This window comes from Dendrobates tinctorius, unplaced genomic scaffold (genome assembly GCF_039654945.1).
Source record: "Dendrobates tinctorius isolate UK_male_01 unplaced genomic scaffold, ASM3965494v1 ptg000179l, whole genome shotgun sequence".
NCBI classification, from domain to species: domain Eukaryota; kingdom Metazoa; phylum Chordata; class Amphibia; order Anura; family Dendrobatidae; genus Dendrobates; species Dendrobates tinctorius.
In genome coordinates, this window is record NW_027361846.1 from 1,410,828 (window position 1) to 1,427,229 (window position 16,402).

General features: G+C 49.1%; 1 protein-coding gene across 4 annotated transcripts in view; it reads right to left on the minus strand.

Moving 5' to 3' along the window:
* The window catches only part of SLC4A2 (solute carrier family 4 member 2), a 395,791-nt gene that overhangs the window by 75,458 nt on the left and 303,931 nt on the right, over nucleotides 1-16,402 (minus strand). For all 4 annotated transcript variants that reach the window (XM_073551714.1, XM_073551713.1, XM_073551715.1 and 1 more), the window contains one exon: nucleotides 15,053-15,279. In XM_073551714.1, coding sequence (XP_073407815.1) covers nucleotides 15,053-15,279 — 227 coding nt within the window. The remainder of the gene's footprint in view (nucleotides 1-15,052; nucleotides 15,280-16,402) is intronic.

The following is a 16,402-nucleotide window of genomic DNA, read 5'->3' on the forward strand; positions in this document are numbered from 1 at the left end:
AGGGAGGAGATGTAGGGTGGTGCTGAGCCATGGAGGGCTTTGTGGGTGAGGGTAATAAGTTTATACTGAATTATGGAGTGGATGGGTAGCCAGTGTAATGACTGGCACAAGGTAGAGGCATCGGTGTAACGATTGGTGAGGAATATGATCCTGGCTGCAGCATTCAAGACAGATTGGAGAGGGGAGAGTTTGGTAAGAGGGAGACCGATTAGAAGAGAGTTACAATAGTCCAGACGAGAATGAATAAGAGAAACAGTAAGAGTTTTTGCAGAGTCAAAAGTAAGAAAAGGTCGAATTCTAGAAATGTTTTTGAGGTGCAGATGACAAGAGCGAGCCAGTGATCGAATGTGGGGGGCGAAGGAAAGCTCAGAGTCAAGTATGACCCCAAGACAACGGGCATGTTGCTGGGGAGTAATAGTGGAGCCACACACAGAAATGGCAATGTCGGGTATAGGTACATTAGTAGAGGGAGGAAACACAAGAGCAGGGCTGTGGAGTCGAAGTCGTGGAGTCGGTGCTCATTTTGGTGGAGTCGGAGTTGGAGTCGGTATAAAATGGACCGACTCCGAAAATATATAATAAATTGGGTACAGTAGTTCAATGCAGAATGTGCTGAATATTTTTTCATAGGAATTTGGGAAAGTTATGAAATGTCCTATAATGGCTGTTCTATTCCTGATCTAAGGCTACATTCACACACAGCGTTTTTCCTGCGTTTTTTGAGGATACGTTTTTTCAGCTGCAAAAGCCGATCAGCTTTTTAAAAAACTGCATCACCTGAAAGGTTTTTGAGCTCATAGATAATGTTTTCAATAGCAAAAGCAGATTATAAATCTGCTCCATCTATCTATCCATTTATCCATATCTGTCTATCCATATCGCATCTGTACCAAAAAGAATGAAAACCGGGTAGCACACAGACTAACACTCCTTTTTTTTATCACCAGTCAGGTACACCTCATAGCTGCCCAAAAGGACACCAAGGACAGGCATTGCTCGTCTTCAGTAACATCAACATCAACTGATAGTTGGAATAAATAGACTGCATTCATCACCACCACATCTTCTTAAGGTGTAGGCTTTATTTTCAAGTGTAGGGGTGTGCAGTATGAGGTTCTGCAGCAGCTGAGGTGTGCAGTATGAGGTTCTGCGGAAGAGTGGGGGTTCTGCCCCCCCAGGTTTGATCCCGGCTACGCCCATGGTGTGAATGTAGCCTGAGGATCTAGGCTTTATCTTAGCTGAGATAAGTCATAGTGTTTCTATATACACACAATATATATATATACATACATACACAGTACAGACCAAAAGTTTGGACACACCTCATTCAAAGAGTTTTCTTTATTTTCATTACTATGTAAATTGTAGATTCACTCTGAAGTCATCAAAACTATGAATTACCACATGTGGAATTATATAATTAGCAAAAAAGTGTGAAACAACTGAAAATACTGTATGTCTTATATTCTAGGTTCTTCAAAGTAGCCACCTTTTGCTTTGATTTCTGCTTTGCATACTCTTGGCATTCTCTTGATGAGCTTCAAGAGGTAGTCACCGGAAATGGTCTTCACTTCACAGGTGTGCCCTGTCAGGTTTAATAAGTGGGATTTCTTGCCTTATAAATGGGGTTGGGACCATCAGTTGTGTTGTGCAGAAGTCTGGTGGATACACAGCTGATAGTCCTACTGAATAGACTGTTAGAATTTGTATTATGGCAAGAAAAAAGCAGCTGAGTAAAGAAAAATGAGTGGCCATCATTACTTTAAGAAATGAAGGTCAGTCAGTCCGAAAAATTGGGAAAACTTTGAAAGTGTCCGTAAGAGCATTGGCAAAAACCATCAAGTGCTACAAAGAAACTGGCTCACATGAGGACCGGCCCAGGAAAGGAAGACCAAGAGTCACCTCTGCAGCGGAGGATAAGTTCATCCGAGTCACCAGCCTCAGAAATCGCAGGTTAACAGCAGCTCAGATTAGAGACCAGGTCAATGCCACACAGAGTTCTAGCAGCAGGCACATCTCTACAATTGTTAAGAGGAGACTTTGTGCAGCAGGCCTTCATGGTAAAATAGCTGCTAGGAAACCACTGCTAAGGACAGGCAACAAGCAGAAGAGACTTGTTTTGGCTAGAGAACACAAGGAATGGACATTAGACCAGTGGAAATCTGTGCTTTGGTCTGATGAGTCCAAATTTGAGATCTTTGGTTCCAACCACCATGTCTTTGTGCGACGCAGAAAAGGTGATCGGATGGACTCTACATGCCTGGTTCCCACCGTGAAGCATGGAGGAGGAGGTGAGATGGTGTGGGGGGCTTTGCTGGTGACACTGTTGGGGATTTATTCAAAATTGAAGGCATACTGAACCAGCATGGCTACCACAGCATCTTGCAGCGCATGCTATTCCGTCCGGTTTGTGTTTAGTTGGACCATCATTTATTTTTCAACAGGACAATGACCCCAAACACACCTCCAGGCTGTGTAAGGGCTATTTGACAAAGAAGGAGAGGGATGGGGTGCTACACCAGATGACCTGACCGCCACAGTCACCAGACCTGAACCCAATCGAGATGGTTTGGGGTGAGCTGGACCGCAGAGTGAAGGCAAAAGGGCCAACAAGTGCTAAGCATCTCTGGGAACTCCTTCAAGACTGTTGGAAGACCATTTCCGGTGACTACCTCTTGAAGCTCATCAAGAGAATGCCAAGAGTGTGCAAAGCAGTAATCAAAGCAAAAGGTGGCTTCTTTGAAGAACCTAGAATATAAGACATATTTTCAGTTGTCTCACACTTTTTTGTTAATTATATAATTCCACATGTGGTAATTCATTGTTTTGATGCCTTCAGAGTGAATCTACAATTTTCATAGTCATGAAATAAAAGAAAACTCTTTGAATGAGAAGGTGTGTCCAAACTTTTGGTCTGTACCGTATACATGTAATCGATATTATACAGCGTATTACATATTTACAATTTATTACAGTTTTTTGTGTTCTAAAGTTGTATTCCAATAAATAGATATTATGTTCTATCTAAATATCTTGATTATTGTATCATAGAAATGATTAAATGTCTGATGTTCACATTGTACTACAATACATTTTTCACTTAAATATAAGCAATATATGTGGGAGTCGGAGTCGTGGAGTCGGAGTCGCAGGTTTGGCTTACCGACTCCACAGCCCAAGGAGTTCAGTCTTTGACAGGTTCAGTTTCAGATATAGTGAGGACATGATGTTAGACACAGCATTTAGACAATCGCCGGTGTTTTCTAGAAAGGCTGGCGTGATGTCAGGAGAAGAAGCGTATAATTGGGTGTCATCAGCATAGAGATGGTACTGGAAACCAAATCTACTGATTGTTTGACCAATAGGGGCAGTGTACAAGGAGAAGAGGAGGGGGCCTAGAACTGATCCTGGAGGGGACCCCAACAGTAAGGGGAAGGTGAGAGGAGGAGGAACCGGCAAAAGATACAGTAAAGGAGCGGTCGGAGAGATAGGAGGAGAACCAGGAGAGAACGGCGTCCTTGAGGCCAATGGAACGGAGCATAGTGAGGAGGAGCTGATGATCCACAGTGTCGAATGCTGCAGAGAGATCCAAGAGAATTAGCATGGAGTAATGACCATTAGATTTAGCTGCTAGTAGATCATTAGAGACTTTAGTGAGGGCAGTTTCAGGAGAGTGTAAGGAGCGGAAGCCGGATTGGAGAGGGTCGAGAAGAGAGTTTTCTGAGAGATAGCGGATCAGACGGGAGTGGACCAGGCGTTCCAGGAGTTTAGAGATGAAGGGAAGATTAGAGACAGGTCTATAGTTAGCGGCACAGTTTTGGTCGAGGGATGGTTTTTTAAGTAGTGGATGTATGACGGCATGCTTAAATGAGGAGGGAAAGATACCAGAAGAGAGAGAGAGGTTAAATATTTTAGTTAGGTGAGTGGTGACAGCAGGGGAAAGGGAGTGGAGGAGATGTGACGGAAATTGGTCACTGATGCAAGTGGCTGAGCGAGAAGATGCAAGGAGCCTGCTTACCACCCAACCACTGTCTACCACCCTACCCATCATCTCCACAGTGCTGCATCACCCTACATCTCCACTCATCTGTCTACCACCCCACCTGTGCTCTTCACAGTGCTACTCCGCCCTACATCTCCTCCTCGTCTCTTTCTACCCCCTACCAATGCTCTACACTGTGCTGTATCACACTACATCGCCTCCTCATCTCTGTCTACCACCCTACCCATTCTCTACACAGTGCTGCACCGCACATCTCCGCCCATTTGTCTACAACCCTATCTGTCCTCTTGACAGTGCTTCACCACCCTACATTTCCTCCTCATCTCTGTCTACCACCTACCTGTCCTCTCCACAGTGCTTCACCACCCTACATCTCCTCATCTGTCTACCACCCTACCCATGCTCTCCACAGTGCTTCACCACCCTACATCTCCTCCTCATCTCTGTCTACCACCTACCTGTCCTCTCCACAGTGCTTCACCACCCTACATCTCCTCATCTGTCTACCACCCTACCCATGCTCTCCACAGTGCTGCATCACCCTACATCTCCTCCTCATCTCTGTCTACCACCCTATCTGTCCTCTCCACAGTGCTTCACCACCCTACATCTCCTCCTCATCTCTATGTACCACCCTACCCATGCTCTCCACAGTGCTGTATCACCCTACATCTCCTCCTCATCTCTGTCTACCACCTACCTGTCCTCTCCACAGTGCTTCACCACCCTACATCTCCTCATCTGTCTACCACCCTACCCCTGCTCTCCACAGTGCTTCACCACCCTACATATCCTCCTTATCTCTGTCTACCACCTACCTGTCCTCTCCACAGTGCTTCACCACCCTACATATCCTCCTTATCTCTGTCTACCACCTATCCGTCCTCTCAACAAGCGCTGCACTGCTCTACATCATCTGCATCATCTCTGTCTAGTGATCTATACAGAAATTATACTCTCCCTATATATGGACTATCATTAGCAATATAAATGGGGCAAAAAGCTTTGATATACAGTAGAAGGTGTGCAAATATGTGGGGCATAATTAATACAGCAAAGAAGGGGCAGCAGTACTTACCTGCCCAGGTCTCAGAACTAATGTACTCTCAGAATGCAGCAAACCCATTGTGAGGCAGTGACCCCTGTTACAGCTAGGGGCGCTGTGTGTTTCCCCCAGGATACACACAGAGGCGTACTGAGGCTATGGGAATGCATTGCTTTCACAGGTGTAGCTGGGATTGCAATGGTGAAGCAGTGACCGATGTCACAGGTAGGGGTCACTGTGTTCTCCCCTGGATGTGCATGGAGGCGTATGAAGGCCATAGGAGTGTATGGCAGTCGCAGGCTTCGCAAACTGATAATTAAGTGATAAATAAGTAAATGTTAGTGTTGGACATGTTGGTGTCCAGGACAGAGGTAGGGAAAACCTGCTCTGGATGTTGTGTATGAAACAGATTGCAGTATGATAGTAGTTTGTGCAGTCTGTTCCATTCCAGACCCAGGTATTCTATGTGGCTGAAAGCCAGAGGTTTCTGTGATAAAAGCCCTGCAGGAAAGGGTTAGTGAGGGCTGAGTGAGTGCTTAGCGAGTCTCAGGTGTGTCAGGGCCAGAGTGAGGCCTGGTAACCTGCAGTGTACACAGAGATGCAAGTCGTCCACGGTGACTGATCTCGGATGTGGACAGTCCTGTGCCCGGAGTTGGATGTCCTGTGCTCGAAAGAAGATTGGCGTGTGTATCGATTGCAAAACAGGTGGATATGGTGCCCGGCTGCGATCCGGAGGATATCCTGGACTGTGTACAGCTGTGTGAGTAAAGAGACTGTGATACAGCGGTGCAAGACACCCACGGGAACTAGTCAGAGGAGGACTGGCGTGTTTAGTGCCTGCAACATGTAATGCTGCGCGAATAGAGTCTTGGATACGGCGCATGGACACCCATGGGAACTAGTCAGAGGAGGACTGGCGTGTGTAGTGCCTGCAACATGTAATGCTGTGCGAATAGAGTCTTGGATACGGCGCATGGACACCCATGGGAACTAGTCAGAGGAGGACTGGCGTGTTTAGTGCCTGCAACATGTAATGCTGTGCGAATAGAGTCTTGGATACGGCGCATGGACACCCATGGGAACTAGTCAGAGGAGGACTGGCGTGTTTAGTGCCTGCAACATGTAATGCTGCGCGAATAGAGTCTTGGATACGGCGCATGGACACCCATGGGAACTAGTCAGAGGAGGACTGGCGTGTGTAGTGCCTGCAACATGTAATGCTGTGCGAATAGAGTCTTGGATACGGCGCATGGACACCCATGGGAACTAGTCAGAGGAGGACTGGCGTGTTTAGTGTATGTAAAATGAAGGATGCCGTAAAATATATATTTTGCAGATGGTGAAATGGATACTAGCTATATGCACTGAAGTTAAGTGCATAAATCTTCAGGGCATATATGTGGATTGCACTTTTAGTGCTGTGAGGAAACACATTAAAGAGACTTTTGTGTGAATTTTGTGGGTCACTGCCTCTTCACTGTGTACGGTGCTACCGCTGCCTTACACCATGTAGTAAAGATGGCGACAACACAGGTGCAAAATACTGATGAGACAACCACTCACAACCTACCAATTCACAGAGTCCTCTTGCTGTGGCTTTGCTATTTAGTTTAGTGTTAGGACTCGCATGTGTGAGGACCCTTGACGCTGGTTGTGAGCTTGCATATCTTGGCCAAAATATCGACCATTACCTCATATTTACAGTAAATGTATTTTCTGCACTTCAATTTTTGAGGGTGCAGCCAGGCCCAGCATTTTTGGCCTTGTAAACTAGGGTGTCTGCTCTCATGGGATGCATTTAGATAGCAGTGGGCAGCCCGCCTGATCTAACAGTATGGGCGTCACTAATAAGCTGTAAGCCAATACTCTGCACAAAAGAGGCTTGAATAGGGCGCTGGTCACACACAGGTAATGCAATCTAATGCTAAGCAATCACCCCCTCCATGAATTGGGAGTGGTTGTCTCATCAGTATTTTGCACCTGAGTTGCCACCATCTTTATTACATAGGTTTGGTACATCCAGAGTGTGCATTAGTTCTGACACCTGGGCAGGTGAGCACTGCTGCCTTATTTTTGCTGCATTAATTCTTGAATTTTTGGAGGATTTTCATCCTCTTTTTATTGCTTTGCTAGTTATTTATGTGGAACATAAGCATAATATCTCTGATATAAAGGAAACAAAGTGGCCAAAAAGCGAGTATATATTCTAAAAGTAAAGTACAGAACTGGGCTGGAGATTACACAAAATAGTCATAATAAATTTGCTCATTAAGACCTTTGCAAAATCTATTTTCCCTCCTAAGAACACATTTATTATGATCTCCCCCTTTTATTTTGATCACCTCAATGACATAAAATGAGATGTATACGGACTTCCCAAGATAAATATTATTCACGGTTCTAGCTAAGGGGGTATCCCGGCCAGAACGGATATCCCCCAAGTGCTCGCCAACCCTCCATCTTAGTTCCCTCTAGGTCTTCCCCACATAGTTGAGAGGGCAGGATCAGGTAGCCATATATACCAAACCAGAGGTTTTACAGATAGAGAAATCCCTCTGAAAAAGCTTCTACCCATGGAGGAACCAGAGAAAACCTTCTGTGGTCTTATCCAATTGAAAGCACAACAATCCTCACATTTGAAGAAGAAGCTGCAGACTGTCCTATCGAGCCAGGTCCCTGTAGGTGTGGGTTTTTTATAGAAACTATGCACCAGACGATCCCTAATTGAACATCCCTTCCTGAAAGTTACAGTGGGGACTTATGCAATAGCATTCTTGAGGCCTGGGTCAGCTAGTTGTATACTCCAGTGTTTCCTCAGAATACTATATATTTGATCATTCTGGTTATCAAAGGTTCCTATGACTCATGTCATCCCATCATTATTTTGTCCTCTAGATTGGGTGCTGAGGAGTGATTGTCTGTCTCGTTTCTCTGTATGTGATCGGGTTGAGTCCAGAACATACTCTGGATTCCCTTTTTCTTTAAACCGGGCATTCATGTCCAATGCTTGCATGTTAAAGTTCAAGATATTTGAGCAAGTTATTTCTAAGGTGCAAGAATTGGCCTTTAGGTATTCCTTTTTTCAGTTCTGTCCTCTCCCACAGTGCTGCACTGCTCAACATCTCCTCATCTGATGTCTACCACCCTCCCTAAAATCTAGAGAGCACAGGAAGGGTGGTAGAGATAGATGAGGAGATGTAGGGATATACACAGTGTTTCACTTCTCTCCATCTCCTCCTCATTTCTGTCTGCTATCCTACCTGTCTTCTCCACAGTGCTGCACTGCCCTACATCTGCTCTCTCATCTCTGTCTACCACCTACCCATTCTCTCCACAGAGCTGCACCGCCCTACATCTCCTCATTTCTGTCTGCTATCCTACCTGTCTTCTCCACAGTGCTGCACTGCCCTACATCTGCTCTCTCATCTCTGCTAACCACCTACCCATTCTCTCCACAGTGCTGCACCGCCCTACATCTCCTCCTCATCGGTCTACCACCCTACCCGTCTTCTCCACAGTGCTACTCCGACATACATTTGCTTTCTCATTTCTGTTTACTATCCTTTGCACAGTGCTGTTCCACCCTACGTTTGCTCTCTCATCTCTGTCTACCATCCTAACTGTTTGCTTCACTGTGCTGTACCGGCCAACATATATCCAGTTTTAAGCATGTCCGAAAACATGGATTTTTGTGAGTACTCACCGTAAAATCCTTTTCTCCGAGACGCTCATTGGGGGACACAGATACTGTGGTGTATGCTTCTGCCGCTAGGAGGCTGACACTAAGTGAAAAAAAGAGGTTAGCTCCTCCTCCGCAGTATACACCCTCGCCCCTATTGCGGGCGGAAATCAGTTTGGTGCCAAATCAGTAGGAGAACAACAAATCAGCCTTAATACAGGTACAACATGTCCAAAGGAAAACACCACCCTTATATCAAATAGGTAAACACATATTCATTTAAACAAAACAAGAGCCAACTGGCTAATAGGGTGGGTGCTGTGTCCCCCAATGAGCGTCTCGGAGAAAAGGATTTTACGGTGAGTACTCACAAAAATCCATGTTTCTCCTTCGTCTCATTGGGGGACACAGATACTGTGGGACGTCCTAAAGCAGTCCCAGGGTGGGAGATTGACTCACCGATCCAAGCTACATGCACCTCTTGTTTAAAGGTGCGCCACCGCTGCTTGGAGAATCCTTCTACCCAGGCTCGCATCCGCCGAGGCCTGAGCATGGATATTATAATGATTGGCAAATGTGTGCAGGCTGGACCAGGTTGCTGCCTTGCAAACCTGTTCCGTCGAAGCCTGGTGCTGAAGCGCCCACTGCCCGGGTAGAGTGCGCTCCGATCCCTGCTGGAATCGGTGTGCCTCTAATGCGGTAGGACTCCTAAATAGTCAAACGAATCCATGTGGCTATGGTCGACTTTGAGGCAGCGAGTCCCTTCCTGCACTCTTCAGGGAGCACGAACAGCGTGTCCGTCTGACGAAAGGGTGCCGTCCGCGACACGTACCTCCGGAGGGCTCTTACCAGGTCTAACGTCTGAAGAGCCTTTTTCCACCCGGTGTACCGGTGCTGGACAAAATGAAGGCAAAACACATCTTCATTAATGTGAAAAAAGAGGACACGACTTTCAGCAGAAAAGGAGGGCTGGTCTGAGGACCACCCTATACTTATGGAAAGTGAGGAACGGAGCTTGGCAGGATAGAGCCGCCAGCTCTGAAACCCGCCTGATGGAAGTGGTGGCCATTAGGGGAACAACTTTCCAGGAAAAGTACCTCAAAAAGATATCCTAAAGCGGTTCCAATGGAGCTTCCTGCAGAACACTTAGGAACTTGTTAAGGACCCAGGCGTCCATAGGCGCCTTATAGGGAGGTATCAAGTGGGACACTCCCTGGATGAAAAGTCTTCACCTGCAAATTGGTAGCAATTCTGCACTGGAACAGGACGGATAAGGCCGACATTTGTCTCCTGCGGGAACCTGGGGCAAAGCCCGAGTCTAATGCTCTACCGACTGAGCTATCCGGGCTCTCTAAGCCCGACTGGAGAAAAGCCAAGATGTCTGGGATCGAGAATCTCAGCAGAGAAACACCGCGGCCTCGACATCAAGCAAAGAACACCTTCCAGGTGTGGTGGTAAATTCATGCTGAAGCAGGCCTCCGGGCGCTAATCATTGTAGCGACCACCTTGCTCCCGAACCCTGCCTGGGTTAGAATCCAAGATTCAACAGCCCTGCCGTCAAACACAGGGTCCCTGAGTTCAGGTGGCACATCGGCCCTCGAGACGGTAGATCTGAGCGCTCTAGCAGGCGCCCAGGAACGTCGGCGAGCAGCTGCATTAGACCTGCGTACCACGCTCAACGGGGCCAGTCTGGGGCCAGCAGAATCCCCGGCCCCCCCCTTCCGTCTTGATCCCTTTGCTCTCGGAAGTAGTGGCAGTGGGGAAAATAGATATGGGAGGCGAAACTGGTTCCATGGCAGAACCAGCGCGTCCACCGCGAATGCCTGCGGGTCCCTGGCCCGAGCGACATATGTGGGCACCTTGGCATTTACTCTGGAAGCCATCAGGTCCACATCCGGAGCTCCCCACAATTGACAAATCTGCTGGAAGACTTGGGGACGTAGAGACTACTCTCCGGACGCAAGACCCTGCCGGCTGAGGAAGTCTGCCGCCCAATTTTCCACGTCAGGGATGTGGACAGCCGAAATCACCGAGTGGTTTGCTTCGGCCCACTGAAGAACGTGCCCCACCTCGCGCATGACTGTTCTGCTGCGGGTGCCCCCCTGATGAACTATGTATACCACCACCGCCGTGGTGTTGTCCGATGGAATCCGGACGGGGCGGCCTGCTAGAAAGTGATGAAACTTCTGCAGAGCCAGCCGAATTGCTCGTATCTCCAATAAGTTGATCGGGAGGCGTGCCTCCTGTGGCGACCACCGTTCCTGGGTTGTGTGGTGGCGAAACACCGCTCCCCAACCGAGGAGACTGGCGTTGATTGTCATTATCAGCCCATGACCTGGAGGGAAAGGTTTCCCCTAGGCCAGAGAGGGAACTGGTTATCCACCATCCGAGCGACTGCCTGACTTGAGAGGACAGTTGGCACCGCCGATCAAGCGTGAAAGGATTCTTGTCCCAGGCTGACATGAGGCGTGCTGAAGGGGGTGACGATGGAACTGGACGAAAGGTGTCGCTTCCATTGCCGCCACCATTTTCCCTAGGATCTTCATCCCGGATCAGATGGTATGAGGGACTGGTTGGCGTAGTGTCCGGACTCCCTGCCGGAGACTAGCCCCTTTCCTGAGGAAGAATTACCAACCATCGGCAAGTGTCGAAGATCATTCCTAGAAAGGAGATCCTCTGAGCTGGCACAAAGGATGATTTCTTTGTATTGACCAACCATCTAAGCGGCAAGAGTATCTAGCGTGATGTTGCCACCTTCCTCACATGCCGGAATTGACGGGCCCTTGACCAAGAGGTCGTCCAGATAAGGCAAGATGACTATGCCTCGAGAATGCAGTGTGGCCATGACAATTGCCATAACCTTTGTGAACACTCTGGGAGCTGTGGCTAGCCAGAAGGGTAACGCTACAAACTGAAAATGTTGAACGCTGATGGCGAAGCGTAGAAACCTCTAATGAGGAGGAAAAAATGGGAATATGCAGAAATGCGTCCTGGTTGTCTACTGAGGCCAAGTATTCTCACTGCTCCATGGCCGATATGACTGAACGCAGAGACTCTATCCGGAAATGTCTGATCCTGATGAATTTGTTTAGAACCTTCAGGTCCAAAAACAGGCCTGACAGACCTGTCCTTTTTGGGAACCGCAAAACGGTTGGAATAGAACCCCTGAGCTCTTCCATGTTCCGGCACTGGAACAATGACTCTGTTGTGCAGGAGAGACTTGATGGCTCCCAATAGAGCCCTTACCTGGGTATCCACCCTGGGAAGGTGGGAAAGAAAAAAACATCTTGGAGGGTATCTGACAAATTCTATTTTGTAACCTGAGGACACCAATTCTTTTACCCATACGTCGTGAGCGATGTTGGCCCAGACGTGGCGAAAACAGAATAGGCGGCCGCCCACCTTGCTGGTGTCGTCTGGTAAAGACCTCGAGTCATTTGGCCGAAGATCTTTAGGATCTGGGTCCCCTCGATCTGGCCTGTTGAGCACGCAATCTCCCCAATGGGCTGGCTCTATATGAGACCTGCCGCTCCCTATCCTGGTTGGGGCGGCCTTAGGTGACGGAAATGGGCCCCGTAGTCCACCCGGAGTCTTTTAATGCATGACTCCAGACCGGTCTCCTATTCGGGTCCCGGACCAGGCTCAGGCTGCTTAGCGGCCGTCCCCTGATGAATGCAGTTACGCTCGGCCTAGAATGGCCGGTGGCACTGCGAAAGGCCTGAACACGTGCCTGAACCGGGTGACGCAAAGCGGTTTAACCTTCTGTTGAGGGAGAAACCTGCTCTTTTCTCCTGTGGAGTCGGAGATAAGTTGATCCCAACTTTTCTCCAAATAGGCGGCCGCACTGATAAGGCAGGGAAGTCAAGGACTTCTTGGAAGTAGAATCGGCCCGCCATGTCCTCAACCATAGGGCTCTTCAGATAGAGATTGCATTAGCGGCAGCAATTGCTGAACAATTGGCCGCATCCAAAGACGCATTCATTACATAGTCTCTGGCTATCGCCATCTGACCTGTGACCTCCGAGATCTCTGCAGGTAGATCCTGCTCCTTGGCGACCTTGTTTAATGTTTCTGACTATGATAACATGGCCTTAGCTACCCAAGTTGCTGCGGACGAGGGAGCGAGTGCAGACCCTGACGCCTCATATACTGAACGAGCTAGGCTCTCAATAAGGCAGTCCGTGGGATCTTTAATCGAGGAAGCCCTAGGGACAGATAACAGGGTCTTAGTGGCCAGGCGTGAAACCGGAGAATCCACTATCGGGGATTCCATCCATTGTTTACGGAAGTCCGGAGCAAACGGATACCTTGTTTCGAGTGCCTTTTAACCCGAGAAAACGCCGATCTGGACGTTCTCTGTGCCGCTGCACTATGTCCTCAGACTCAGGGTGAGAGGAAAAATTCTGTGCGGCCGCTTCACTCATTTAAATGCTACTTTATGCCCCATATCCGCTGCGGGATCATCCTCAATCCCCAGGGTCTGAGTGACGGCTTCTATGAGGCTGTCCACTGTTTCACGTGACCGTGGAGTGTCCAGGTCAAGGGGCTCGTCTGAGTCGCAATCTGAGGTCTGCTCGCTATCAATCACTGGTGACGGGGAGCGAGAAGCAGAACTTACGGATGCCAAAGGCACCGGATGGACTGGGCGACACCGTGTGGATTCATTTCCCCCCGGGTCTGCCTGGAGTGAGAGTGGCCCCTGCAGGCCGGAGGCTCCTGTGAGGTGGAGGTTCCCTCTAAAGGCGGCGAGACACAGTCCCTGCCCCTATCTGGGACTTGAAGGGACTCTATTGCTCTCGTAAGCGACGCCATGTACAGTGACAGTGATCGGGCCCACTCCGGGAGATTTGACACATTGGTCGCAGGGGAGGGCTCCTGGGCGCGTTTGGATTCGCAGGCTTCACATAAACGCTTGCTCTGCGCCCGCGGAAAAGGTAGCGTAAAAGAATGTGCGTCTTTGCTTTTTCGGACATGCTGTATCTGTCCGCTGCTGGGAATATGGGGAAGAGGTAGCCCCTCGTTTCTCCCAATAGCGTGGCCTCTCGGGCAGCACTTACCCCAGTAATGCGCCCCCCTGACCAGGATGCTTCCTTTAAATCGCGTGCCAACATCTGTGGCGCGGACCATCCTGTAAAAACCGCTCGGTATTTCCACTTTGTGGCCTAGCCTGTGCTCCGAAACCGGGGCCTCGATTTTACCGCCGCCCAGTGCGGGGCGGGCTGCCGGAAGTGAGGCACGGCCCCGGGGGCGACCGGGGGGGGGGTACCAAAAAATGGCGCTACTGACCGGCGCGGCGTTCCTGTCCCAGGCTGCCGCCTGACGATCCAGCCCTTCTCTTGCAGGGCTAGTGGTCGCCGAGCTGTGGGCTCCAGCCCGAAATCTTCGCAGGAGCCCTCCCCGACCCTCTCCTCACTGATGATCCTCTCGGCCTGAGCGCAGGTATGTGAGGGGGTCTTTGATAAAAAATAGGACGGTGCAGGCACCCTAACTCCATCTAACCCCTTCAGGGGGTGAGGAGAGGGACCGTCCGCCGCCATGCAGCACCGCCGTCTAGCGTTGGTGGAGCAGTGGGGGCCGCACGGACTAGTCTTGTGCCTCTGTGCAAGTCCATGGTTTCAATACCTAGGGCTGGACAGGGCTAAGTCTGGCATAATATCCCACGTCGCGGGAAAGGATACATGGAGGGATACTCGCACGTGCTCGCCCGTTGATGGTTTGGGGAAATCGGATCCTTTCACTAGGATGCGTTGCCCCTGTCTTATCTTCATAAAACAACAAAGAAAAAATAGAAGTCTGGGGAAAAAGACCCAGATATGTCCCACGGTGCGGGAAAGGATACGCGGAGACGATACTCAACGCGTGCTCGCCCGTTGATGGTTTGGGGAAATCGGACCCTTTCAATAGGATCCGTTGCCCCTGTCTCATCTTCATAGTAAAAATAAAATAAAAATAAAATAAAAAGTCTGGAGCAAAACCAGACGTGTGTGCCTCCATGGACACTAAGCAAAAAAACTGATTTCCGCCCGTAATAGGGGCGAGAGTGTATACTGCGGAGGAGGAGCTAACCTTTTTTTCACTTAGTGTCAGCCTCCTAGCGGCAGAAGCATACACCCACAGTATCTGTGTCCCCCAATGAGACGAAGGAGAAAACACATTTCTGTATGCTGTCAGCATTGCTACCTGTGTTACCTGCTGTGACCTGCATTGTTGTCCACATTGTGGTCGCTGATGTTAAGTGTCTTTTAGTAATAAGTATATGGAGAACATGCAACCTGTTATGTGTGTGAAAGAAGGGGAAAAGTAAAGTAACAACAGCATTTGTCACCTGCATCTCCCCACCATCAATCCCTTCATCTGGTGTTTTCTCTCCATCAGTGTCCTCTTCTTCTTCTTCTTCTTCTTCCTTTTCTTGAATAGTACTAGGGGTATCTCCAGGAACTGAGGTTCTTCTCCGCCTCTTCTTCTTGTGTTTACGTGAATCTCGGCTAACGATATCAGAGGGTAGGTGGGAGGACAGAGGATGGTGGATGTGATGAGAGGACTTTCGATGGTCTACAACACAAGGAATAATAAGTAAACAAAAATTGAGTCAATAACGTCAATAGCAACGCCTTGCTCACCATGTGTCTTCCTGCCTCTCGTTCAGCTCATGTCCTACTGCCCCTCTCTCTTCTTGTGTCTTACTGGTCAATTTAGCTCCCAAAGTTCCCCAGACCCTCACTTTCTTTGTTTCTCCTGCCCCTCACTCTCCTCTTGTCTTTATGCCTCCTTTTTCTCCTCTTGTTCTCTTGCTCCTCATTCTTCTAGTGTGCTCCTGCCACTCGTTTTCATTGAGTTCTCTTGGCCCTCGCTTTCATTGTTCCTCCTGCCCCTCACTCTCCCCTTGTCCTCCCTACCTTCATTCTCCCCTTGTCCTACATCCCCTCCCTTGCCCCTTGTCCTTGAGCCCCTTGCTCTCCCCTTGTCCTGCAACCCCTCATTCTTCACGCATCCTCCAAACAATCACTCACCTCTTGTCCTCCTCATTCTCCTTGTTTTCTCCTGCCCCTTGCTCTCGTGTTCTCCTTCCCTCCTCACTCTCCTTGAGTCCCCTGTCTATCTTGCCTTACTTGTGTCTTCTAGCCCCTTGTTCCACACTTGTCCCCTGCCCCTCGCTCCACTCTTGTTCTCCTTCTCCTCATTCTCCTTGTGTCCTCCTGCCCCTCGCTCTTGTCTTGTTTTTTTGCCCCCTCAGTATCCTCTTGGTCTCCTTTTCCTCATTCTTCTAGCATCCTCCTGCCCCTCGCTCTCATTGTCTCCTCCAGCTCCTCAATCTCCAAGTGTCCTCCAGGCTCTCCTTCCCATGTCCCCCAGCCCCTTGCTTTCCTATTATCCTTCTGCAATGCTCTCATATTGTTCTCCTTTATCTTACAGTATATTCTCCTGCTCATTCCCCCTGTATACCCCAGCCCCTTGCACTGTATTTGAGCCCTTGTTCTCCTTGTGTCCTCCAGCCCCTCACTATCCTTATGTCTTCCTGCCCTTCGTGCTCCTCTTGCCCTTTGGCCCCCTCGCCCTCACTGTGTCCCCCAGCCCATCACTCTCCTCTTGTTCTCCTGATTCGTTTCTTGTTCCCATCCTCATTCTCGGCATGTCATCAAGTCCCTCACTCTCACCATGTCCTTCAACCATTTTC